The sequence below is a fragment of the Meles meles genome, chromosome 6 (genome assembly GCF_922984935.1).
Source record: "Meles meles chromosome 6, mMelMel3.1 paternal haplotype, whole genome shotgun sequence".
In the NCBI taxonomy this organism is placed as follows: domain Eukaryota; kingdom Metazoa; phylum Chordata; class Mammalia; order Carnivora; family Mustelidae; genus Meles; species Meles meles.
The window spans coordinates 137813392-137839217 of NC_060071.1; the positions used below are offsets into that span (position 1 = coordinate 137813392).

Below are 25826 nucleotides of genomic sequence, written 5' to 3' on the forward strand. Positions count from 1 at the left end.
GCAATACAGGACTTCTCAATATTGGACTGTTAAAAGAAGGCTGAAGTATGACCTGAAAATATCTGTAACCATTGTGACATAAAACCTTTCAGCGCTTTTTGGGTTAAAATTGGAAACATTTATAGAGCTCATCAGAAAAGGGGTAAATAAGCCTCATATACACTCGCCTCCACCTCATACAGAAGTGCTATGGTAAGATCCAGAATACGTAAAAACAGAGTTCTCTAAGGAGAAAATGGCTCTGGTACTGACTGGGAATAAAGCCTAGAATATTAGAGTTGTTCTTAGGCACCTTTTGGGAAGACTGCTGTATATTCATGAACATACATATTATGCACGTATTTGTCTCAAAAAGTGCTCTCTTTATAATCTACTTAAAAAGAAAACTGAGCCGCGTTTGTGTAATATGTTAGGATAAAATACTAATACAGGTTCCCCTGGCTTTTCAGAAGTCAAGTTACGCCACTTTTATGAAAAACCTACAGTAGCACCTGGTTTTGCTAACCAAAAGAAAATCTGAAGAGGATTTTCACTTTTACGAAAAGGAAGGGGAAATACAGCGAAAACAGCTTGTCTTGCAGCAAGCCCTTATAAAAGCAGCACACAGCCCATGCGTGCATCTAGGGGTGCCAGCAAGTCCCTTCCCGGGGACTGAACTAGCATCCAGCCACCACAGCTTTGAACTAGGTCTGTGAGCATCTGTGCTTTATCTCAATTTATTTCGTGCACCTGTTAGCAAGATGTATTCTAAGGTACCAGGTAAACCTGGGAGAGATTACTTTTTGGTGAGGGAGAACTCAAACAAAATTCCCATATAAATTAATGGTTATTGTTGCTTCGCTTTATGCCATTTCAGCTTTCAAAACGTTTCACAGGGACACTCAACTTTTGGGATAGCACAGTACACCTGTACTGGGTACATACGTTCAACTGCTAATCGAAGTGTAGTCAGTGCTTGGATCAGCTAGCAACTGGCTTCGCCTGGAAGCTGGTGAGCAATGCAAAACGTCCAGCCCCACCTTACCCCTCCCACATCAGTCTACATTTAAGGAGATCCCCCAGGTGATTCAGGTATATGTAAGTTTGAGAGGAACTTCAACTTATCCTTCCTCCTGTCAACAAATGTACATATTTAAAATTATAAGGTCAAATGAGGAAAAAGTGTATGCATTTTCTAACTGCCAGATCAAGAATGATTCTCAAGGGCCACCTGACGGGCTCAAGTCGGTTAATTGGGCTCATGTCCTGATCTCCTGGGATCGATTCCCATGCTCAGCAGGGTATCTGCTTCTCCCTCTCCTTCAACACCTTCCTCTGCTCCTGCTCTCTCAAATAAATAAAATCTAAGAGGAAGAAAAAAAAAAAGGCAATGATTCTCAAGACTTTCATACAACTTTTTAACAACTGGAATGGGCAATATAGATTAAGATTTCCAAACTGAAATTAATCTATGGGCAAACGGTAAAGACAGCCCAGAAAGCTCAAGCCATTTATGTGTATTCCCCCAGACATTAGAATATGCCAGTTTATGTATGTCCAGTTCGTTATATGCAAATCTGAAAACAAGAAAGTTGAAAACCTTAGAACTTTAAGCTTGGTAGCAAAACTGGTCTTGAGCAGATATGAAACTATTATAAATGGTCTTTAACCCAAGGGCTCTGATAATTCCTGTTCTGATGCAGAAATGTTAAGGCAGGAGTTTGGGATCTTGACACAAATCTCACTGGAGGTGTGATGCCCTATATGTTATGTGCCCTCAAGACTTCCAGATAAGGGTCCCTTAAGATATATACAGGAAAGAGCTGGAGAAGACAAAACCAAGTACCTGAATAAATCTTCATGCTAATGTTGGCGAAAAAGAAACAAAAACAAAAAACCTAATATGATGCCTTAGAAGCAGTAATACAATAAGATAGGAGTAATAAATTGCTTGAACTTGAATTGTGAAGCTGGGCGAGGGGGTGTCAATTTGTGAAAAGGCTAGTAAATGAATTTACAGATGGCAAGGAGCATGAACTTTCGAAATTTTCCCGAGACCAGAACTTTAAAATGATAGAATACGGGGCGCCTGGGTGGCTCAGTGGATTAAGCCGCTGCCTTCGGCTCGGGTCATGATCTCAGGGTCCTGGGATCAAGCCCCACATTGGGCTCTCTGCTCCGCAGGGAGCCTGCTTCCTCCTCTCTCTCTGCCTGCCTCTCTGCCTACTTGTGATCTCTCTCTCTGTCAAATAAATAAAGTAAAAAATCTTTAAAAAAAAAAAAAATGATAGAATACTAAAGGGGGTATTCTCCACAAATGTATGATTAACCCAAAGTAAGGTAAGTGGCCCCTTTTGACCCTCGTTACTAATACTCATAAATATCAACTCCATCAAAAATTAAGCCCATATCTTCAAGTTATGTTTCTAGTATGCACTGCACAATTACGACATGATGCCATTTATTTAACAAGACTCTGAAAGAATGGGTCCCCAAGATCAAATATATACAGTTTTAATATTGGAAATATTTACATAATGGAACCACCTCATGGTCCAATGTTAAGAACAGTGTTTCAAATTCCTTTTAAAGATGTAAAAAAAAATCTGGTAACTCAAGCTCAATTATGCTTTTTAACAATTCCACTCCCCACTCCCCCAATTTTGTCTTTCTTTTAAATAAATACTCAGACCTGGGCATAACTGCACCTAATCTATGTTAAGAACTGCTTAAAACCTGTTACATTTTTGGGTAATTTTGCTCCCTGGTGAAGTTCTGTTCTACAATAAAGCAAGCCCCATGTAGGTCTCTAAGACATTTTTAAACATTGATGAGCAGAGGTAAAAGGTTGTGTGCGTGCATTTATATCACTCATGAGATATAAACCCTTTAAAAACAAAAAATTAGTGGTAACTGCCTTAAATGATTTACTTTATCCTTAAAAATAAGATGTAAACTTTGCAAATTGCCATTCTGAATTCCTATTGTATTTTTTCAAACTTTCCTGGTCTGTATTGCCTAACTTTACCTTTTGTTTTTTAAAAATGAGTTTTTTCATTTATGCTTTTCAGATTGGGGTAGTTTTTGTTGCTGTTGTTGTTTTAAACAAAGGAGTACACCAAAATAAAGCTAAGGACCAATTAGTGCAAAAATGCATCTAATAAGGCTCTCCAGAATCTAAGGATCTGCCTCATTTCTGAACACTGAAATTAAGGGGAAAATCATTGTGATTCACACTCCCTTAAAAAAGAGAGGCTGAAGCAGCCAGCTATCAACAGGAAAGCCCCATTCCATTCACCACACTATTGCTTGCCACAAGAGAATACCATGCTCTGGGAGACTAATAACCTAATTATCCCAGATATTTGGGTTGGCACAACACCACGTTTCCTTTACGATTCTACTCTTCAATAAGGAAATGTTTAAGGGAGCCCTCCAAAGAAAACTAGGGAAAAGACATTTATACATACATTCACACGAACGCATTCATACAGAGATACAGTGGGAATGGATTGTCTGCTAATCTTACCACTCTAATTTTAAATTCCATGCCTTCAAGGAGGGCTTGCCATTTTTGATCAAGGGATGGGAAGGGTAATAGGTATGATCTATATTCTTTCAATTAAAATTATTCATATAGGTTCCTATACAGTACAGTTCAACATTAAGTGCAATTCTGCAAAAGAATTGGGGAGTCATTTTAATATTTACAAGAAATAAATCAGCAGAACAAGATTATATCAGATAGGCTGTGTACAGTAGCTGCGGCTTATAAAACATACCAGTAATTTGTACCTGGTGAGTATAAAGAAAACCAAGGCAGGATTCAGATGTCTTTACAACCAAGGGAGTACACAGGGCATCAACAAATTAGAGGACAAAAAAATTCACATTTTCTACATTAAAAAAAAAAAATTACAGATCTCACATATGTCTTTGAAGACAAAGAAAAAGCCAAAGTCCTCTGAAGGGTGGGAAAGAAGAAGAAATCTGAAACGGAACTCTAAATGTAAAAAGAGTTTTACTTCACAAGACCAATTTTCTTGGCTTCTGTTTCATATATCAATAATCTCCACATTTTGACTATAAAAACTTCTGCTTCTTCATCAAGTACCTAGAAAAGAAAATGAAAAAACTCAAAAAAACCAGTAACACATGTAAGATAAGCAATCATCAGCATCTCCCAATAGTGACTGGTATTTTACCACTTTTTGTTGTTGTTCAAGATTTTATTTATTTGTCAGAGGCAGAGACTGAACCCAAGCAAGAGGAGTGGCAGGCAGAGGGAGAAGCAGGCTCCCCACTGAACAAGCACTGATGCAGGAGGATCATGACCTGAGCCAAAGGTCAGGCTTAACCCACTGAGCCACCCAGACATCTTGTGACTGGTATTTTAAAAGGCTTTAGACAGTGACAATCATTTACTTTCAATAAAACGACTTGAAAGAAATCGGTCTAGTGTGAGAAATGTATTTAGTAAATAGAAATTACAAAAAAGGATAAGGGGATGGGGGAGAATGCATTCAGCCAAACTCCATGGCTTACTAGATACTGACACCAAAATATTTTATACAACTTTTATTCTTTCACTTTTAATTTTGCAAATACATATATACATATATTGAAAAACTATTTCCTAAAGAAAGCACGTTATAAAAAACATACTAATTTAGGCAGAAGTAGTTATACAACTGCATAATTATTTGAGAGTACCTTATCTACCCCCAAAACAGCCTTAAAATTGTAACACTTATCAAGTCCTTATTACATACATGACACTGAATTAAATATTAAGTGAGAATTTATGTAAAGCATTTAACACTGCTTCTGGGATACAGTAAACACAGTATGTAAACACTATCATCACCAAAAAGGACATAAGGCTACTGAATAAATAAATGATCTTCTCCCCTGGGAAACTGGTAAATCATCTTCTATCTACTTACGAGGTAGGGGAATTGTATCGTCCCCCTACACCTGCCCTCACACTACATGCAAATTTAGGCCTCTATACCAGGGTTACAGTGAGGTAAAATGCAACAGCATGTTTCCTTCTACAGGAGGCAGCTACGACTGAGCTCCAGGGTATCGCTGCTGTGATGGAATGTGGCCTGGTGTTGCCAGGTCTCTGGAGCAGCAGATTAAGTTAGGAGGCAAGCAAACCAGGGGCATGTGGGTGGCTCAATCAGTTGGTTAAGCATCTGCCTTGGGCTCAGATCACGATCCCAGGGTCCTGGGATTGAGCTCTGCATCTGGCTTGCTGTTCAGCAGGGAGCCTGATTCTTTCTCTTCCTCTGCCGCACCCTCCTGCTTGTGCTCCCTCTCTCTCAAATGAATAAATAAAATCTTAAAAAAAAAAAAAAAAAAAGTTAAGCAAACCAGATCTTTAAGCAGACCATGTGGGTTCAAATGCCACTTCTACCTCTTATTAGATATGTGTCCTTTGCTGAGTCACTTACCCACAACCTCAGTTCTCTCACCTGTAGAATGGAGGAAATGTTAACTACATGATACTGTTCTACTGTGGGAATTAAGAGTTAATAGGTACTAAGTGTTTTGGAGAGTGTCTGGTACCTAAGTGTTCAGTAAGTACCTAAAAGAAGCCAGAAATCTGAGGTTTGTTTTTTTTTATTTTTTGAGAAATTTCCCTAAATTTCTAAACAATGACAAATAATTAAAGAACCTTTACTCAGAATTCTATGAGCCAGACTTGAGCAGCAATTTGAGAGAACTATGCTGCAACATGGAAATAATATAGACCTAGGCACAAAAAACCACCAGTTAATTCATGTAAAATGAGGAAACGTACAGTTTGAAAAATCAGATTTAAAAAAAAAAAAGTGTCAGATTTTTAACAAGAGCAAAGTACTACTTGAGCTAAATTTATCCAAATAAAGAAATATTTAGAGGGTGAGGTTTTGTCAGAACTGGTTGACAAAACTAGCCAACTGTCTGGTTTCTTCCCACTCTGATCAACAATGAGCCAGAAAATTAAAATAATATAAGTAATTAACCAGTAAAGAGTCTAATTATACTCCAAATATCAAAATATTTCCACAGATCAAAATGGATTAACAACAACAACACGTGACATCTTCACTGACAGAAATTGCAACTCGACCAAAGCCAAATACTAGAACCCTGAAGAAACGGAAGACTGTGGTGTTCAGAAGAACCTAAAAGAACCTAAAAGAAACAAGTAACTGTCATTTTCAAAATAAATTAAACTACTGAACACTGTAGAAATACTTCTACCCCAAGGACCAGGATCTATTCACGTTTCTCCTTTCATCTGAGGCTCAGCACTATGAAGTCAACAAACTTTTCACAAATAACCAGAAATTCTAAAAAAGAGCTGCATCAGCCCGGCTGGGCAGCAGAAAACTAATGTCATCTGGCTTTAGACATCATAAAGTGCCTGGACACAAGAGAGCTGGACCTTGGAGCTCCCTTTGGTTAGGCGTCCCCACTCCTCCCCTCCCTGACAACTCTGCAGTGAGGAATGCAAGCTCTCACAGGCACTTGTCATCTTATGATATGCTTGCTGTTTCTTCTGACTCATCTGCCCTCTGCTGCCTTCCCAGTCTGCCCTCCATTACTTTCTTTTTTTTTTTTTTTAAGATTTTATTTATTTATTTGACAGACAGAGATCACAAGTAGGCAGAGAGCCAGACGGGCTCCCCACTGAGCAGAGAACCCGATGCGGGGCTCGATCCCAGGACGCTGGGATCATGACCTGAGCCGAAAGCAGAAGCTTTAACCCACTGAGCCACCCAGGCGCCCCCCTCCATTACTCTTTATACTAACCACTTTCAATTTTCTTTGATCAGTTTTTTCATCTATTTACCTGAACTGAAAACTTGTTGTGCCCCTGAAAGACCCTGAGACACTGTAGCCTACTCAGGAAGTTCCTTATTTTCAAAGCCTTAATCTCACAGGAGAGGGGAAACTGCCGGATCCTTCCTATTTCTCTGTGTGAACCGTATCTTCATTAACAATCATGAGAACTCACGACACTCCCCTTCCACTCCAACAGCAGCTATCTAGCAAATACCTAGTCTTTCATCCACAATAGATGAGCACTTTGGCTGCTGGTTCCCGTATTTCTCTTCAATCCCTGTCCCAACACACATAAGTTTCCATTTCTATGGGCACGACCCAGGCAGAAAGTTTATTATAGTCTTAATGACATCAGCTCTATCCCAGAAACTTTCTCCCATGGCCAAAGGTGCACCCCACCATCGTCTGGACGAATCCACCACTTGTTCTTAAACGTTCTACTCTCTCACTATAATCACTCTTTCCAACACAGCTCCCACAGCATCACTGGAACAACCAGCCTGATTCACGTAACCACTGGCTCTATTCTGACGTTACTGCCTTCTTTTCCTAACTTGGAGCTCACAGTACATTCAACCACTCTCACTTCGACAGTCAATTCTCTTCCTTTCCTCACAAAATCACATTAGATAAATGCAACCACTGACACAACTCTAATATCCAAATTAAATGCAAGTGGGGATTTGATGTTTACTCAATGGATACCTGTCCAAGTGACAAAATTACACAAGTCTCTTCAAGTCTCAGTTTAGATGGTAATGCCTGTGATGCCTTTCCTAACTGTCCTCCCTACCATCAGATACTCCATCTCCTCTGCCCTCAACATTTTTTTCCATATCCTCATGACTGCAAGCATATTACAATACCAGTTTTAGTATATCTGCCTCGCTGCTACTTCTTTAAGGGCAGATGTTCCACCTTTTCACGCTTCTAGCGCATTGTTCAACCCAGGAGGCACTTAATTAATGTTTTCTACATGTATGAATAGATCCAGGATTTGTATTTATACATACAAACACCAAAGGCAGAATGAGAGTGTTAATGTTGTCTAAGGACATCCTAATGTAAGTGCTTTTAACCTCTTTTAATGGAGATTCATATCTTAATTGGGGCTTCTAAAAAGAAAAAGATTCTGGAACCAACACAGGTAAAAAATTAACCAAATACAGATTAGTTTGTTTGCAGATATTAGAATACTAGTAACAGTAAATTTCTGACTTACCATGGCAACATCATCTAAAATGCTCTGAGGTGAACTATGAGCCATAACCTAAAAGAAACAAGTAACTGTCATTTTCAAAATAAATTAAAAATTAGCAATGCAGACGAAAAAGTTTAAAGTACCCTCAAACTAATATGGGAACTTCTTGTGGCTGAAGAAACTTTCTGTAAATTTCTTAATTTCCAGAATCCTACTCTCTTCAATGGAAGTTTAGACAACCTGGGATCTTAATCACTATACTATGTGCTCTAATTCAAATCCAGAGTTACAAATTCCAATGCTACAATAATTACAAGTGGAAAGGGCAGACCAAATTTGCTATTCCTAGTATTAAAAGAGCAATAGTGGTGGAAAAATAAGCATTTCCTTAAAATGCAATTAGTTATTCCTTTACAGATACGCAGTGCTTCTACTATTCTGTCTTATTAAAGATAAGACTTTGCCTTCAGGAGACAATGGAAGGATGTGGTATACCTCAGTGATTAAGAGCACAGACTTAGCTCTTACTTATTAATAATGACTATGGTCAAGACCCAACCTCCCCCTAGGGCTCAATTTCTACATGTGTAAAATGGGGATAATAATAGTAACTTACACTTGCTGTGGTGGTTGGGAGGTTTAAAGGACGTAAGAGTCTATAAAATGCTTAACACGGTACCTCCCAAGAACAGAGCCTGGGCCACAGCAAATTAATCAATAAAAATGGCTATTATTATGCTGTGAAGGAAACTATTCTGCTCCTCTTCCAAAGGATGGATGACTGACAAATTCATGGGATAGGCTATCAGCTGTCTCCACAAAAACCCCTTCAACTGTATTTCAGCAGCATTCTAACCATTAAGACATGGGGTGGCAACGCATTCTCAGAGGCAGGGAGAGAGCAAAATTGGCAGCAGGCAGCAAATCTGTCCTCCTTGACCCTCTGAAATGAAAGCATGTGGCGTAGGGGTCTTAAAGTGGAGGAGTTAAGTACATGAAATCTCTTAAAAAGTGAGAGTAAACTATCATAGACTTGGCTTTGCAAGACCTTTTATTTTAGAAAATGTCTAATATTTTAAAAATATAAAACAAATGCTGGAAATGGAGAAAAAGACTAACCTTAGAACAAACAAAATCAACTAATGTAGCTTCTTCTTCACCTATGTATTCTATAATTTTCTTATTAATCCATGGTCTAATCCGTCGTTCCATCAATATCTGCAAAATAATGCATGGTTATTAAATTAAAGAACTTTTTATTATATTTCTACCACATCTATAGCCTCATGATTTTTCTTAGATCTAAAATACAGCATGTTCTCCATTCACGAGTTGAACTAACACAGGTATGTATCAAGATATAATCACTTACTTCTAACTGATGAAGACTTCAAAGTACCACCAAGAATTTCCTCAATCATCTACCTAAATTCCCTGGCAGGACAAGACCCCAGCCACATTAGCATCTCTACTTGTCATTAATAGAATCAGCTGACTTTATATGCTATGTTCAAAACCACTTCCAATAAAAATGATGAAATACAGTTTGCTACTCACAGAATCCACAATAGACCAATCCAGGGGATAAGCAAAGAGCTCAGGTTTGGCTGTAGGAATTTTCTCAATGAGACTCTTAATGTGTTTGCGCTTTTCTTCAGTGTTTACAGTGCCTTTGGCAGCATTTTTATCATCTTCACCATAATCCAAGGGAACCAGTTTCCTTTTTCGGGGTACATCATCACTGTCTTCGTCCTCAAATTTGTTAAAGACACTATCTACGGGGAGTTTCTTTCTCTTCACAGAATTAGGCTGACCAGGACTATTGGAAGCACCTACAGTAAAAATACTCTATTAGCATGATGACTTAATTTTCAAATGTTAATTACGTTTTACAACCCACCATCCCTCAACAACAGTGCATAATATACTTCCACAAATCTCAGAGAAAGATCCCAACTGTAAAAAATGACTCACTACTCACAAGTGCTAGAAAATTTAACTTTTCACTTCTTCTCAGAACTTGAGGCAGCTGCAGATATAGGAGCACTAGTAGAACTACGAAAACAATCATGAGCTAGAAAAGCATTTTTGAGTATTTTCTATCTACCTACCAAGCAGCACATATTTATTTTTTCCTTAAGGCAAAATTTAAGTATATGTGGGGGATTAAAATAAAGGAAAGAAGGAAGAAAAATACTAACGTACCCAGTTTAAGACTTAGTCCTATTTTTGGCCTGTGTTCCTCAGGCTGTTGTTGATCTGGTGAATTTTCATGAGGAATAATAATACCACATGGAGACTCATCCCCAGGAGTGTTGGGGGTTGCATTGCCACTGGCAGAGGAAACGGATGGGGCAGAACTGATGGGCCTCAGAGTTGGTTTGAGACAGGGCTTTTGCTCCGGCTCTTCTTCCTCTTCCATGGGTTCCTCGCGTTTTTCTTCTTTTTCTTGCTTTTCTTCTTCTTCTTCCTCTGATTCAGGTTCTTGCTTTATTTGTGGCTGTCTGCGCCTTTCAGCCTCTTGTTCCATCTAAAATAGAAAAATAACGTGACCAAGAGATCACAACCATACTCCACTCAACCAGCTTTCTGTTTTCCATTATCTTTCATAAAGCCTTCATTTTTCATTAGGAATAATGAAATACTGCTTGCTTCTATAATCAGAAAGCAAGTAGGCCTATAGAGTATCTTAGGTACTCTGTAAAATGTTTTCTTATACTTTTAACATTTACATATAAAATTCACTAAGCTCTTCAGCTATAACAAAGGCAAATAAATAACAGTAGCTAATTTAAAAGGAAAAGGTATGTTTTTATATTTTTATTGAAGAAATTATATCCCAAAGTTTCAATTTATTTTTAAAGATTTTATTTATTTGAGAGAGAAAGAGGGAGAAAGGGAGTGCGAGCATGAGCGGGGGTAAGGGCAGAGAGAAAGGGAGAAGCAGGCTCCCCATGCAGCTTCAGGGCTCAATCCCAGGACTCTGTAATCATGGCCTCAGCTGAAGGCAGATGATTAACTGACGAGCCACCCAGGAGCCCCCCGAAATTTTATTTTAGAATAGCACAGACAACCACGTAAGAGGCAACTCAAATCCTCAGCTTGGTCATCAACAATTATTTGTTCTGTAGTACCTGGCTGGCTCAGTCAGGAAAGCATGCAGCCCTCAATCTCAGGGTTGTGAATTTGAGCCCAATGTGAGTATAAAGCAATTACTTAAAAATAAAATCTTCAAAACGAAATTATTTGGTCCTTCTAGGTCTTGGCTAAGGATGGTAGTCACTTTTGTATTCATGAACAGGGAAAGAAAAAACTAGAAGGGAAAAAATTTTTGGAGTCAAAAGCCTATACTAAAATCAACACTCTCCCTGAAATCAAGGAAGATTAAAAAACAACAACAACAAAATAACCAACAAGAGCTTTAAAAAAAACTTGAATAAATTCATCAGTAACTTTTCTGAGCATGAAACAAAAAATGGAACAAAAAGATCCCAGGGGTGCCTGGTTGGCTCAATTGGTTACACGTCTGACTTAGGCTCAGGTCCTGACCTCAGGATCCTGGAACTGAGTCCATCCTCGGTAGGGAGTCTGCTTCTCCCTCTCCCTCTGCCTCTGCCCCTCCATCCTGCTCATGCTCACTCTCTCAAATAAATAAAATGTTAAAAAAATAAATAAATCCAGAACTATGTATGAATTAAAAATTGGTGCATGACATGACTTAACCCCATCTATCAACTCACAAAGTAGTACAATCTGTGAGGCCTTCAAACCAACTGGTAGAGAATTAAAAACACACCCAACCTAAATGTTACAATGGTAAGGATTTAAAAGACCAACCATATACCATGATAGTCAAGATATGAAAAAAGACATAAAGCTATAAACTGGCGATATTCTGAGTGAAAGATTATACCCAAGTTAAAAGCACATCAGAAAAGAGCGTGTAAATTATAATGCCACTTACAAAATTTATGTGAGGAGGGTATACATATGACTGTGTGATGAGATTTTAAAAATCACAAATCTCTAATGATTGTACCAGGCTGATAAGAAAACAGATGGTTTTTAATTTTTCACTATTGTGGCTACATATTGTCTGAATCTTCTATTTACTCATGTAAGTACTTTATCAGAAGGAAAAAGAACACAACTTCATTTTGAAAAATAAAAGGGGCATGTACATGGCTTCTGTTGACAAATAGGATATAACATATTTTTTCAAGTTGATATAAAGAACTTACAATATCATTAGATTCATGATATATTAAGAACTAAAAACTTTTCTAAAATGACACACTACTCTTTTTTTTTTGACATACTCTTTTTTTTTAAGATTTTATTTATTTGACACAGAGAGATAGATCACAAGTGGGCAGAGAGGCAGGCAGAGAGAGGGGGGGAAGCAGATGCCCTGCTGAGCAGAGAGCCCGATGCGGGGCTGGATCGCAGGAACCTGAGATCATGACCTGAGCCAAAGGCAGAGGCTTAACACACTGAGCCACCCAGGCGCCCCTTGACATACTCTTAAAAAAGAATGGAGTATGCTATGTCCTATGCCAAAGTCCTTTCCTTTTTTAAAATGGCATGTTGCTCATGAAAACACCTTTATTTAGGAAATTAAAAAATTTAAGGTGGTCCCAAAAGTCATGAAATGTCAGAACACATTATAGGAAGGACAGGTTTCTAGGTAAGTTTTATCAGATGACATTCATTTAACACAGGTAGCATTTCACAGAAATAAAGGAATAAGACACAGAAGGATGTTTAGAATAATTAAAAGTGTAAATCAAATAACACTGATGATCTGTATCATAAAATAAAGAAAAACTACTAATATCCTCCCCCAAAAGAGCAAGATCCATGGAGCATAAACTGCATTTCCCTTATGAGAACATTGCTGTGGACTTAGGGTAACTCACCCTCTGGAGCTCTGCATCTGGATCCGGATGCCCTTCAGCCAGAAGGCGCTGCCTGATTTCCTCTAGCTCTTCCTTCTCTCTCTTCCTATCCCGTTCATCTGCTTCCATTTCCTTTTCCCTATCACGCAACCTTTTCTGAAGAGCGCTTCCTCTGAAAAAGTAAATCGTAACAGGCCTTGATACTCAGACAACTATTACAACAGCTAGTATCTCCAAAAGTACCTTTTTTCAAAACTGAAAGCTACACGTTGAGGGAATGAAAAATGACTTACTGTTCTGTATCTGAGAACACCCAAGACAGTGTGCTCTCTACACATCCATGTTTAATAAGGAAGCAAGTCTTGTCATTTACTACCATGCCTCATTCAAGTCATTCTAAGAAAGTATCTAACACAAGGAGAAAACAGTTTTCTGATGAAAGAAAGTTCTCATTCCACAGGGAAAGCCCAACACACACACACACACACACACACACACACACACACACACACACAGTGTTTTCTTGGATGTCAAGTTGTGAAAGAACTACTACAAGAAGTTAATAATACCACTAAAGAACAGTTCTCTATCTTCAATTCAAATCAATTCTTTCCCTTACGGAAAAAATCCTTGAACGAAGTAGTGTATAATCAACAGAAAGCAGAGCTTCTCTCTAGCCAGCAGTACATCTCAGAATGCTGAAATTATGTACTACTACTGATTTAATGATTCAGTAATTTTACTTTTTTTTTTTTCCATTTTCTACAAACTCAAAGCCTTGGTATGCTTTTGAAGTGGCTAATTCCAATGTTTTGATTATGTGGAAGTACAGTATATTAAAATTATATACTATAAATTCCTTCACTACATGCCCTGGCTCATGTCAGATACATAAGGTTAAAAAGAGAAATCAAAATATTGTCCATATCCTTCCAAAAGTTATAGTTTGGAACAGAGGAAGCTGAACAGAGCCAACAATTTTACCAGACTGCCAAGGTGCTAGAATGAGAGTAGTTTAAAAATGCCATGGGAACAAAGACACAAGGGAAGGCAGGCTTTACAACTCTCACTTTACAATAATGTATCAGTAGGGTAGGAGATGAGACGGCAATGTGTTTGCTTTGCAACATTCTTTTTTTTTTTTGACAGAGAGAGATCACAAGTAGGCAGAGAGGCAGGCAGAGAGAGGGGGGGAAGCAGGCTCCCTGCTGAGCAGAGAGCCCGATGTGGGACTCGATCCCAGGACCCTGAGATCATGACCTGGGCCGAAGGCAGCGACTTAACCCACTGAGCCACCCAGGTGCCCCGCTTTGCAACATTCTTGAATGCAAAAATTTTTAGACCACCTTGAATAGTTATCAAGACTAGTTATAACTTGCTACAAAAATTGGACCTCTATAAAACACATGAAAAAAATTAATTTGTTTTAATATTATTATATGGACCACCACCCCACCAAAGATAGAATTGTTGATTCCTTTCTAACAGTTCTCCCCCACACTCCCAAAACAACATATCAAATATGGAGGTAATTACAAGGTAGAATATTAAGATTTTCCTTTTTACTCCAAACTTGCACCCTCTGGTAGAGAAAATACACCTAGTAAAATACTCAAAACTATGAGCTCATGAAGCAAGGGTTCTTTACCTGTAATATTTGGGATCATCTCTATCATCATCATAATCTTCTAAGAATTCTTTTAGTCTTTTAGCTTCTTTTGCCTTTCAGGAAATAAAAGACAATGTGCAAAATTAACATGAAATTCATATAGACTATCCTCTCCTTGGAGATAGATGTTTCTTATCCATACTACTTGAATTTTATAATTCTCATGTGCACTGCATACTAAATAGCATTAGAGTTATCTTTTATCATAAAACAAGCCAGATTTAGAACTTATCTGTGCAAAAAAACCCCAAAAAACAAAAAAAAACCCGCATATAGTATTTCCTTTCTGGATATAATCTTCAAAGTACAGAAATGAAAACTGAGCATACCAAGAAACAAAACTGAAAGTTATTTTATTGTATCTATTAACTCAACAAAAATCTTTTACATTTGTAGACAGATAATGCTAGAGGAAAGTTTTTACAGAACACAGAACTTGAAAGTCAAGTCACAATCATGCATCTATCTAACTTTGGGTACACAAAACATGAAAGTATAGGACTCTCTCTTATTTTCGGAATTGCAAATTAACTATTATATTTAATACCACTTATAGCTAACAATTACATACAAATATGCAACACATAAAGATAAGTATTTATTTACTCTATATCCTTACCTACTCTACCAACTATTCTAGCTATTATACCAATATACAAAGGAGATAATAAGTTTCTGAATATAGTAAAAATAGACTACAGTAAGATTTTAATATATTGCAAAGTTCAAATATTACCCCTCTGTAAAGACGCCCCTAATCTAACCATCTATCCATCACCAGTTCCCATACCCAGAGCTTTCTCTGCACTCCCAAAATACTGTGAACACACCTTTTCATATCTTAAACACTCATACACTACAGTAAGTACCTACCTCTCTGACAATACCACCCACTTATTTCAAAGTTAGAAGCATTTAGTTACTCCTGTATACCCAGTACCTAGCACAAGTACCAAGGCTAGGATATAACTTACACTCAAAATGTGTCAAATGAACAAGCGCAGATTTGTTAAGTAGGAATGACAAAACTTACAAATATTTAAACACTGGAAGGTCCATGAGATACATACTAAAATAAAAACATAAATTACCAGTCTTGAGGAGTAGAAACCTTCACTTTTTACATCATTTACTTCTGTTACTTGAGTATTTTTATAAAACAAGCAAGTTTAACTGCTTTTGTAACGGACTTTTTTAAAGCTCTCAAACACAAAATAACAGGAAAATTCAGATTTGCATGTAAAAAGCAGAATCACTTCAAATCTATCCCACTATGTTGTTCATGGCAAACAACTCTTCAAATAATCATTTCTCATCATATTATTTTCTTCCTATTTCCTAACCTAGGAATGAAAAAGAGATTCTACAATGGGGGCGCCTGGGTGCCTTCGGCTCGGGTCAGGATCCTGGAGTCCTGGGACTGAGTCCCACATCGGGCTCCCTGCTCAGCTGGGAGTCTGCTTCTCCCACTGACCTCTCTGCTCTCATTCTCTCCCTCAAATAAATAAATAAAATCTTTAAAAAGAAGAAGAAGAAGACAATGGGAGCTACAATTCAGGGGAGTTGAAATTACTGTCAATAATTCTGTGGCATTATAGATCTACCATACAGAAAACCCATACCATCTATGTAGTTGCTGCACGCACCCTCTTTTGGCTACTTAAAAAACTCCCTCTACGTCTTATGTTCAAAAGCTATATGAAGATTCCTAACGTCAGTGAAGTTTTAGGAAGAATAACCTCCAAACTGGAGATAAAGAAACTTTCATGAAATTCTGGCAAAGAGAAAACACATGGAATATACTACTCAAGCAAAGACTATGCTAAAATCTTTCTGTCATTCTGTCATGAAAAACAAGAGGTCTTCTCATGACACTATTCCCATCATCCCCATGTGCCACACTAATACAGAACAGTATCTATTAATGCTTCTTTAAATTCAAAATGTTACAGACTCTTAATCAAAGAATGTTTTACAAATTCTCATTTTATATATTACTCTATGGCAGACTTACTTCAATGGTACACCAAGAGATAATTCTGTTTATAGTAAAAAAAAAAAAAAAGTGAAAATTAAGCATAAAAAAAGATTCTGGTGTACTGGAATTGTCTGAAGATTACTTGAAATATATAAAAATTAAATTATGTAGGATTGTCTGGGTGGCTTTGCCAGCCAGGTGTCCAAACACTTGATTTTGACTCGAGTGGCAATCTCAGGGTCATGAGATGCAGCCTTACTGGGTGTGGACCCTGGTTGGGATTTTCTCTCTACCCCTTCCTTTGTCCTTCTGCCAACAAATTAAATTGCCTTGAGAACTTATACATTTTAATGACAGTTACCTCTAATCTAGTTAATGGTCAAGAATTTGACCTGATTATTATCTAAAAAAATCACTGATTTATAATGTAGAATATTACCATTTCTCTTCTTCTTTCTTCTTCTCTTTCAGCCTCTTTCTCATACTCCCGAGTTTTTTTCCGTTCTCTGATTTCCCAATTCTTAAGGCGCTAAAAAAGAAATTGTCAAATTTAATAATACAAATGTATGCAAAGGGCTCTGCAATTTTTGACTAACCTACTGAGTAGCAAGCTTTAAGAATAAAAGCATTTCCTAGGGCATCTGGGTGGCACTTGCCCAGCTTAGTTAGGTGCACAGCTCTTGGTTTTGGCTCAGGTCATGATCTCAGAGTTCTGAGATTGAGCCCTATGTATTGTGCTCCATGACCAGTGGGAGTCTGCTGGAGATTTTCTCCCTCACCCTCTGCGCATACGGCTGCATGCTCTCTCAAATAAATAAAATCTTTAAAAAAAAAAGGGGGTGCTTGGATAGCTCAGTTGCTTAGGTGACTGCCTCCAGTCTAGGTGATAATCCCGGAGTCCCAGGATCAAATCCCACATCAGACTCCCTACTCAGCAGGAATTCTGCTTCTCTGACCCTCCCCTCTCTAATGCTTTCTCTCTTACTCTCTCTCTCAAAAAAATAAAATCTTTAAAAATAATAATAAAGAATAAAAGCAGTTCCTCAATTTACCTCTTGGTAAGCAGCTTCTTTCTCTCGGAGTTTTCTTTCAAGTTTTCTTCGTTCATAAGCATCTTCTTCATCCTCTTCTCGGTCGCGCTTCTTGTCTTTCTCTCTCTCTCGTTCCCGTTCCCTTTCTCGTTCTCTCTCTCGCTCTCGTTCTCTTTCTCGTTCCCGTTCTCTCTCTCTCTCTCTTTCTCGCTCCCGTTCCCTTTCACGATCTCTACTCTTTTCTCTATATAAACAAAAGATTTTAAAAATCTGTCAGTCTTTAAAAAAAAAATCTGTCAGTCTTTCAGTTTTCCTTTATAAATCAAGGGAAAGCAGGGCAACATATATTACAAAATAATACAGAAACTCATAGGTCAGAATTTAGCACCTGATTTCTGCATAATTGTAAACTTCTCTATATTTATCAGGATGACATAATGTAACTCTAGTCTCAAATTCTGAATTGCATTTTAAGTTCAGTGTTAATGCTTATGGGTATCTCAGAAAACCAACACACCTGGACCTAAGAAATACAAAGGGCTGACAAAAATGTTAAAAGACAGCCTTCGTCACTAGTGATCAAGGAATAAAGGTGTTGGCAAAGGTGTGGAGAAAAGAGCATTTTGGCATGTTGCATGGATAAATTAGACCTATACTACTGGCAACGAAAAGTTTTCAAATATTTGAGAGTGGTAAAACCAAATTGCAGAATATGTGTAAGTATGATGCCATGGATCTAATTAAATACAATACAGTGTTTATGGATTCACACCTACAATAAAAGCATGCATACACTGATTGTATATATGTCAAATTCTTGATAATGGTTACTCAAGAGGGTAATAGCTCTTCCAGAAGAGGAAGGAAGGCAAGGATTTTAATGCCCACTAAAGATTAAGGACACTGGATTTCTAGTTCCAGCAACTGATGGACTGCCTGAAAGTGGACCTTCTTTCAGCTACAATCAAGTGAAAATTTGCAACACAGAAATGTATTATCTGAAAACCAGCCTGGGAGAAAAAGGTGAGCTTTTCTTCTTTCCCCACTTTCTTCCTTTGTTCATTTTTGCTTTACTCCTTCCTGAGGAATATGAGGTGATTCATCAAAGTCAATATAAGAAAGGAAAAAACTTAAAAGCTATGTAAAATTACACGGAGTCCTAAATTGAGAGCTAGGTGAGTCGTGGCCATATGGGCTATAGGACCAAGGAAAGACAACCGGCTAAAAGCAGGGGTGCTAGTGATGATCTCCCAGGATGCAGGACCTCAGTGAAATGGTAAATAGAAAAGATGCCCAATAACCCAGGGAGAAAAGAGGGAATCATGTCTGCCCAGAACACTGGGTGGACAGTGGCTGTGTTCTGGGCCTATGTATAAACTAGCTTCAGCTAGAAATTAACCCTGAAGTTGAAAAATATTACTCGACTGGGCTAAGGAAGTCCTCTCCTCACAAATACAATGTAGACTGCCCACCCACAGTTCTACTAAAGCATCAGTGAACAGTAACTTCCAACAAGCCTTACCTTGATCTACTCCGATCCTTGTTCCGATCCGAGCTCCTTTCCCGATCGCGGTCTCTGTCTCTCTCGCGGTCCCGGTCCCGGTCTCTCTCTTTTGTCCGGTCACGATCCCTATCTCGTTCTCGTTCCCGCTCCCGTTCCTTCTCTTTTTCTCGTTCACGTTCTCTTTCCCTTTCTCGTTCCCGTTCTCGCCTTTCTCGTTCCCTTTCACGCTCCCTCTCTCTTTCTCTCCGTTCTTTCTCAATTTCCTGTCTTTCTTTCTCCTTTTTGCCTTTCTCTTCTTCCAGTTTCTAGAAACCAATAAAAGTACTTTTAGAGTTAACTCTGCAGCTCCAGTATTCAGATATTTCCCGGCGCAATGCCCAATATAAGGAACAAAAACAACCAAACCACTGGCACTTTAATATTAAGTACTTGTGGTTTTACTGGACAAATTAAGCTGAAGCAATCACAACACTAAATAGATTGCGTGCAAACCCATATACTCTACACAGACCAGGAATCTCCAATCTTGGATGCTGGGAGATTGTGTCAAGTGTGGTTGGCCACTCGATGATTATCTAGTAACTAAATGACCATGAGGAATGTGATGATTTGCAATAATTTCTAGAAATACAATCACTTAGCTAAAATGTAATTCCCCTCATTATGAATTTTCTGTAAATCAGTGTGACTACTGATTTACTATTGATACTAAACATAACCCCAGACTTCCCATTACCTACAGGTTACTACTTGAAGATTTCCAAGGGGAGGTGGAGGAGGAAGAGTCAGGTTGCTGTAATACAACTAAATAATCTTCTATCCACTGGTTTGCCCACCCTCCAAAAGATGAGCTGAATTCAGCCAATATTTGCCCTATTATCTAAATGGAAACGTTTACTCCCACCATTACAAGATGGATAGCCCATCAAATACAAAAAGTCTGAAAATCACTCACTTCAAGCAAAAATGTACATAACTGTAATATTCTCATTTCATTTCATTTTAAAAGCAACATATTTATGCCCATTATGCCTATAAGACAATAAAATATATCAACAGTGATAAATCCATCCTTGGAAGGAACGATTGCATATGAACTTACAGATGCTGTGCTAGGACATGGATCGCCAACACTGGATTAACCTTGCCTACAAGCTATGTTTCTGGGAGGAAGAGCAAGTACATGGTTCACAAATAAACCAAATAACAAAGTCAGACCAAGTTTGTACCCTGACAAGATTACCAGTGTACCACACGGTTTCTACACAAATGCAGGAAAAAAAAAAACAAAAACAAAAAAAACAAACAAAACAAAACAAAAAAAAAACCCAAACAGGAAAAACAAAACAAAAACAAAATACATTTATCCCTTTGGTTCCATGTTTAGTGTCACCGAAATGAAATTTAAACTGCAACAATAAAATGTGCATTCTTTTGTCTTTTCTCAGTCATGTAAAGCATTTAAAACAACTTTAAAAAGCAATCTTACCTGTTATACTTTTTCTCTTGTTCATGGCTCAGAGAACTGATAGAGGATTATGAGAGAAAAACTAATGTATGAGAAATCAATATATTCAGCTGCTGTGCCAGTCTATATCAAACGAGAACGGAGGCAAAGCCAATACTGAATACACTGAGGTTACAAAAAAGAGAAAAGAAATGACAGAAAGAGGACAGAAACTGAAAGCTATTTAAAGGGGCGAATTCTAATTTCTGAAACAGTTCTAAAGAACTATAAAAATCTGTATTGTAAAGTGAGGCTAGACTACATAAAACTTACCTCAGTGTCATACACTTATAAAGAAATATTTATTTCTGAGATAATACTTACAGATTTATTTTAGCTGTTCCAATGTTTTATAGAATTTAATTTTTACTTTTGCTTATTCACTGTATTACTTATTTCTTAGTAGTGTATACTTCCACTTAATGTAAATAATAATTTGTTTCAGAATTCATTTCAAAAGTTTCATTCTACGTAAATGAATAAGTGAGTGAATCTGGCCCACACTGAATGCATTTCTAAAAAAGACTATGTATGCGGTTAAGAAGATGCACACATACGTACATCTATATATTTTAAGACGAAGACTAAAGAAAAAGAAGATAAAGTGAGTCTAAAAAGATGTAAGAAAGTAATGAAATAATGAGAGGAAAGGACAGAAAAAAAAATCATAAATCTTACCTTATTCTCTCTTCAGACTCGTCCGTGCTGTAAATGGACGCCCCCTGCCACGCTGATACCCTGACAGTCCGTGGTTATTTAATAAACTCATACCAAAACATGCAAAGGTTCACTGAGCTCATTTTTTGTTACTGGAGTTTCAAATGTTCCCTTTAACCATACCACCCAACAAAAAGAACTGTTTTTCATTTTCATCTTTTTTTTAAAGTACATTTTGGAAAAAACATGCCCCCCACCCCCCCCCAGTGAACTAAGTCTAAGGCAGTCAAATGCCTGACAGCTTCTCAAACTCTGAAGCAATCATCTTTTGAATTATATTCTTAAAAACACAATTTTCTCATATACTTTACCGATGACATGACAGGGTTTAACAAATGACAACAAGGGGGTAAACCACACACACAACTGTATACCATTTTCAAGCTTACTCAGGCCCTGAATTTGAGTACTAGAACCTAACCAAAAGTATTCCTCGAAAATGACTTCCCACAAACTACCTTTTAAACTCAAAATTAATTTGGGAAAATTTTATTTGTGCTTTTAGACATACTTAATTCCTGAAAAAGCACTGTGTATGTGAGCTAGGGCTGGGCATCTGGATAATAAGTGTTCAGCAGCACTGATTCAATGGCACTGTCAACTTGGGATTTTGAAAGCAGTAAGAAAAAGTTTAAGATTAAATAAAGAAAAAATGAACACTTAACATTTCACTGAGTTAAAGATCACTCAGTCTTTAGAGTAAAAACCAGTAACATCTTATCAGCTCTAACAACAAAATACATTTCATGCTGTGTTTGCATTTTACCATTCATAAGCATCACCTTCAACACCAGCGAACATTCAGAGATGCACTGTCATTGAGAGAAGCTTTCAATAGGCAAAACTCGTGAGTGGGATTTACTATGCACAAATACCCATTTCCAAGCCAGTTACCCCTTTGCATATTTTTCTGAGGGGGCATCCATAAATATAATAAAAAACAGAAGCTCATACTTACATCCTATTCCTTGTTACTTTCCAAGCTGAGAGTTTCATCTTGCATTAGTCACCATATGATCTCTATCATAATGGTGGGGGTCAATGAATAGATTAGCTTTATGGGAATTTACAGTTCTTCCATGCATCTAAAATTTGGTAAGTCTGGTAACCACTGACCTACTTTTTAAAATCTCCCCCTCTCAACTTAAATCTACACAAATATATATCTTAAATTTTAATCTCAGCTCTAAAGAAAAGATTTTCCTAAGATTAAGTTAAATAACTGCCCCAGAAATAAACTACAGTGTAGGTTATCCTGCTGCCCCACTGAATCTAATGTAAATCTGACCTTGATGTTTATGTTAAAATCTAAAAATAAAATTAACTTTTATTCATATTAAAGTGAGATGACTGCAGAGTAGTCAGTAACTGAAAAAACTAAGTACAATATGTCCAGGACCACTTTAATATGGTATTGTTCTTCCGTTTTCTTTGTCTCTAAATATTAATTAACCTATAAAAAGCACTTAAATTATATTCTAATGTAAGGTTGATTTTTTTTTTCTTTTTGTCTGTTTGCTTTGGGTTCTGTAAAAAGTCTAGATTGGTATCAAGTAAAAAAACAAGAATACTACCTTGTGCGTGTCTCTGAATTTGCTGATCTCTCGGGATATCAGGTCTCTTTTGTCTTCTTCCATTTCTATAGCATTTATATCCTCCTAAAAAAGAAGGGATAGGAGAGAATACATTAAAAATTAATCCACATCAACACAAAGATACTAAAAGATATTCTGTACCATCTTACAAAAAGGAAGTAAATAATTTATATAGTATAAAAAACTAGTGATCTAAGTCAAATAGTGAGAAATCAGATGAAAAAGAATCACAAGTCTGGCCATTAGCAATAAACATTTATTGTCAGTGCCTTGTAATGTAAACGAACCTTAGTGATGAGTGGGTAGGGGATCAGTGGGGCCACTGGAAATCTGCGGAAAATCTGCGGAAAAATCCACAAAGATTTAAAAAAGAGCAAGAGTTTTCATTATTCTGCACAATAATTCACTGTATGTTTATAATGTAAGCAAAGTAAGATTTCTGTGACATTTTCTTGATTTCAAATTACTTAATATAGAAGATTTCATTACTCTAACACCTCCTGTCACCCACCTCCTCACCCTCCAACTACCTCAGGCAAGGGATAAGGAAAGTCTCACACTAGCTAGACTTTTTCCTTCATTCTCTGGAAACAATCATACCAACAAAATTTACCCATAATTCCTGCCATTGAGCAGGAGCTCTTTGATCCTCTCCTCCAAACACCTCTCAAACAAATACTCTAGCTACTTTCTCCTTTCTTGGAAATGCTGGGGAGGAAGAACGAGCTCTACAAACCTCAATTACTCTATACCTAATGGTCTACCAATTCCCATTCCCAATGACTGGCATTTTACTAGACAGGTTTTTATTACATGAGGAAAAACAAGCCAAGTAATAAAAATATATCTGGCCACAAAGCAAACTGAAGATAACCTAATAAGGCACTCAAATTCAGAATAAAATGAGCCATAACTACCCAATACTAAAAACCATACTATATGATTCATGGTACTTTTCATGGCACATAAAATCCATGCACACAACATACTCCCAATATTTTTAAAGAATACTCCCCACAGGGGCGCCTGGGTGGCTCAGTGGGTTAAGCCTCTGCCTTCAGCTCAGGTCATGATCTCAGGGTCCTGGGATCAAGCCCCGCATCAGGCTCTCTGCTCAGCAGGGAGCCTGCTTCCCCCTCTCTCTATGCCTGCCTCTCTGCCTACTTGTGATCTCTCTCTGTCAAATAAATAAAATATTTAAAAAAAAAAAAAAGAATACTCCCCACAATTTCTCTAAATTTACCCAAAAGAAATGAATGTTAAAAAAAAAAACAAAAACATTTTGGGGCACCTGGGTAGCACAGTCAGTTAAGGTTCTACTCTTGGTTTCAGCTTAGGCAAGCCCTGCTTGGGGCTCCAAGCTAGGGGCAGAATCTGCTTGAGATTCTCCCTCTGCCTGTGCCCCTCCACTCTCTCTCAAACAAATAAATCTTTAAAAAAATTTTTTTTTCCTTTTAACCTTGACTCCCTACTATTCAATAAGCTTAGGCTGGCAAAGAGCAATAAAATATAATACACTGGGGAGGAGTGTTTCATCTTGCCCTACTCTTCAACTGCCCTCCAATTAGAAGTTCAACTGCAGGAGCGTGTGGGTGGCTCAGTGGGTTAAAGCCTCTGCCTTTGGCTCAGGTCATGATCCCGGGGTCCTGGGATCGAGCCCCGCATTGGGCTCTTTGCTCTGCAAGAAGCCTGTTTCCTCTTCTCTCTCTGCCTGCCTCTCTGCTTACTTGTGATCTCTCTGTCAAATAAATAAAATCTTAAAAAAAAAAAAAAGAAGTTGTTCAACTGCAGTACTGTCCATAAGAGGGAATGAGATGTGGTTTAGAAGAAAAGATGGCAAGATTTAAAGAATGGGTGAAAATCTTCAGTGAAGGATATCTGGTGTGTTGCTTGAAGCAGAGATAGAATATCCAGGAGTCAGGCAAAACAAAGCCAGCCCCTTCACCACAAAAAACCAAACCAAAACAAAACATAAAAACAACCAAAACTTCCTTTTCCCCTTAATATCAGCATCTACTCTGTGAGTCAAGGGCTCTTTCCTTATGTAATCTGAATCCAGAGATAAACATAAGCATCCATGCCAGTGTATTTCAAACTATATAATACAAAATAAACATTTTGGTGAAAAAAGGGAGTTACTTGATAAAACATGGTCAAATTGGGTTAACAGTATATTGTAATAAATCTTAAGTCATTTTCTCCTTGAAAGTTGCAATGCAATGAAAGCACAAGAGTGACACCAGAAAAAGTAAACCACAGAAAGGACCATGGCCAGAAATCAGTAACACATACGTCCTCCTTCTTCTCCTTCTTCTTCTTCCTGGGGTGAGAGTCAGATTCCTGTGAGGGGGCATTGAGCTCACTGGAGTATTCTCGTATTAAAACTTCAATGGCCCCTTTGATCATCTGATCTCTTCTCTTTGTTTCTTCATCTAAGGCTTCTTCATCATCATTAGTGACAGTTTCTGGCCTCGCAGTCTTAAGAAAAAAAAAAAAAAAAACAACCAAGGCAAGTTCAGGGGAGTGAGGAGGGAAAAGAAATCCAAAAAAAAAAAAAGAAAGAAAGAAAAAAGAAAATCATTCTAAAATAAGTCAGTACACAAAACAAACATTTTTTTCTCTAGAACATCTGTGTAGTCCTATTAAATGCAGACTTGGTTTTGTTCTTGACTTCACAACACTACATTTCATTTACTGATTTTTCTTAGATACTGACACTTCATCATTTTCTTTTCCTTTTTTCCTTTGGTAGCTAATATTCTAATCTCTGACCAGTTACAGGGAGATCAAGCCACAATACAAACACACTACACAACATACCTGCCAAGCTTTCAGTTTTTCAGATCCTTTCTCTAAAATACTTCCACAAACTAATGATGGTTACTAAAGTAACCAAAATGCAGTCGA

At 37.6% G+C, this 25826-nt stretch overlaps 1 protein-coding gene across 1 annotated transcript in view; it reads right to left on the reverse strand.

Annotated features, from left to right (window-relative positions):
- Positions 1-2423: 2423 nt before the first annotated feature.
- RBM25 (RNA binding motif protein 25) overlaps positions 2424-25826 on the reverse strand; it is a 58285-nt gene continuing 34882 nt past the window's right edge. The window contains exons 7-19 of the mRNA XM_046008050.1: positions 25212-25397; positions 23207-23260; positions 22899-22982; positions 19119-19405; positions 17618-17840; positions 17005-17094; positions 14567-14640; positions 12940-13090; positions 10226-10550; positions 9578-9852; positions 9140-9238; positions 8042-8089; positions 2424-4093 (exon numbers count right to left, since the gene is read on the reverse strand). Of these exons, the coding sequence (XP_045864006.1) occupies positions 4001-4093; positions 8042-8089; positions 9140-9238; positions 9578-9852; positions 10226-10550; positions 12940-13090; positions 14567-14640; positions 17005-17094; positions 17618-17840; positions 19119-19405; positions 22899-22982; positions 23207-23260; positions 25212-25397 (1989 nt within the window). The 3' untranslated portion in view covers positions 2424-4000. The remainder of the gene's footprint in view (positions 4094-8041; positions 8090-9139; positions 9239-9577; positions 9853-10225; positions 10551-12939; positions 13091-14566; positions 14641-17004; positions 17095-17617; positions 17841-19118; positions 19406-22898; positions 22983-23206; positions 23261-25211; positions 25398-25826) is intronic.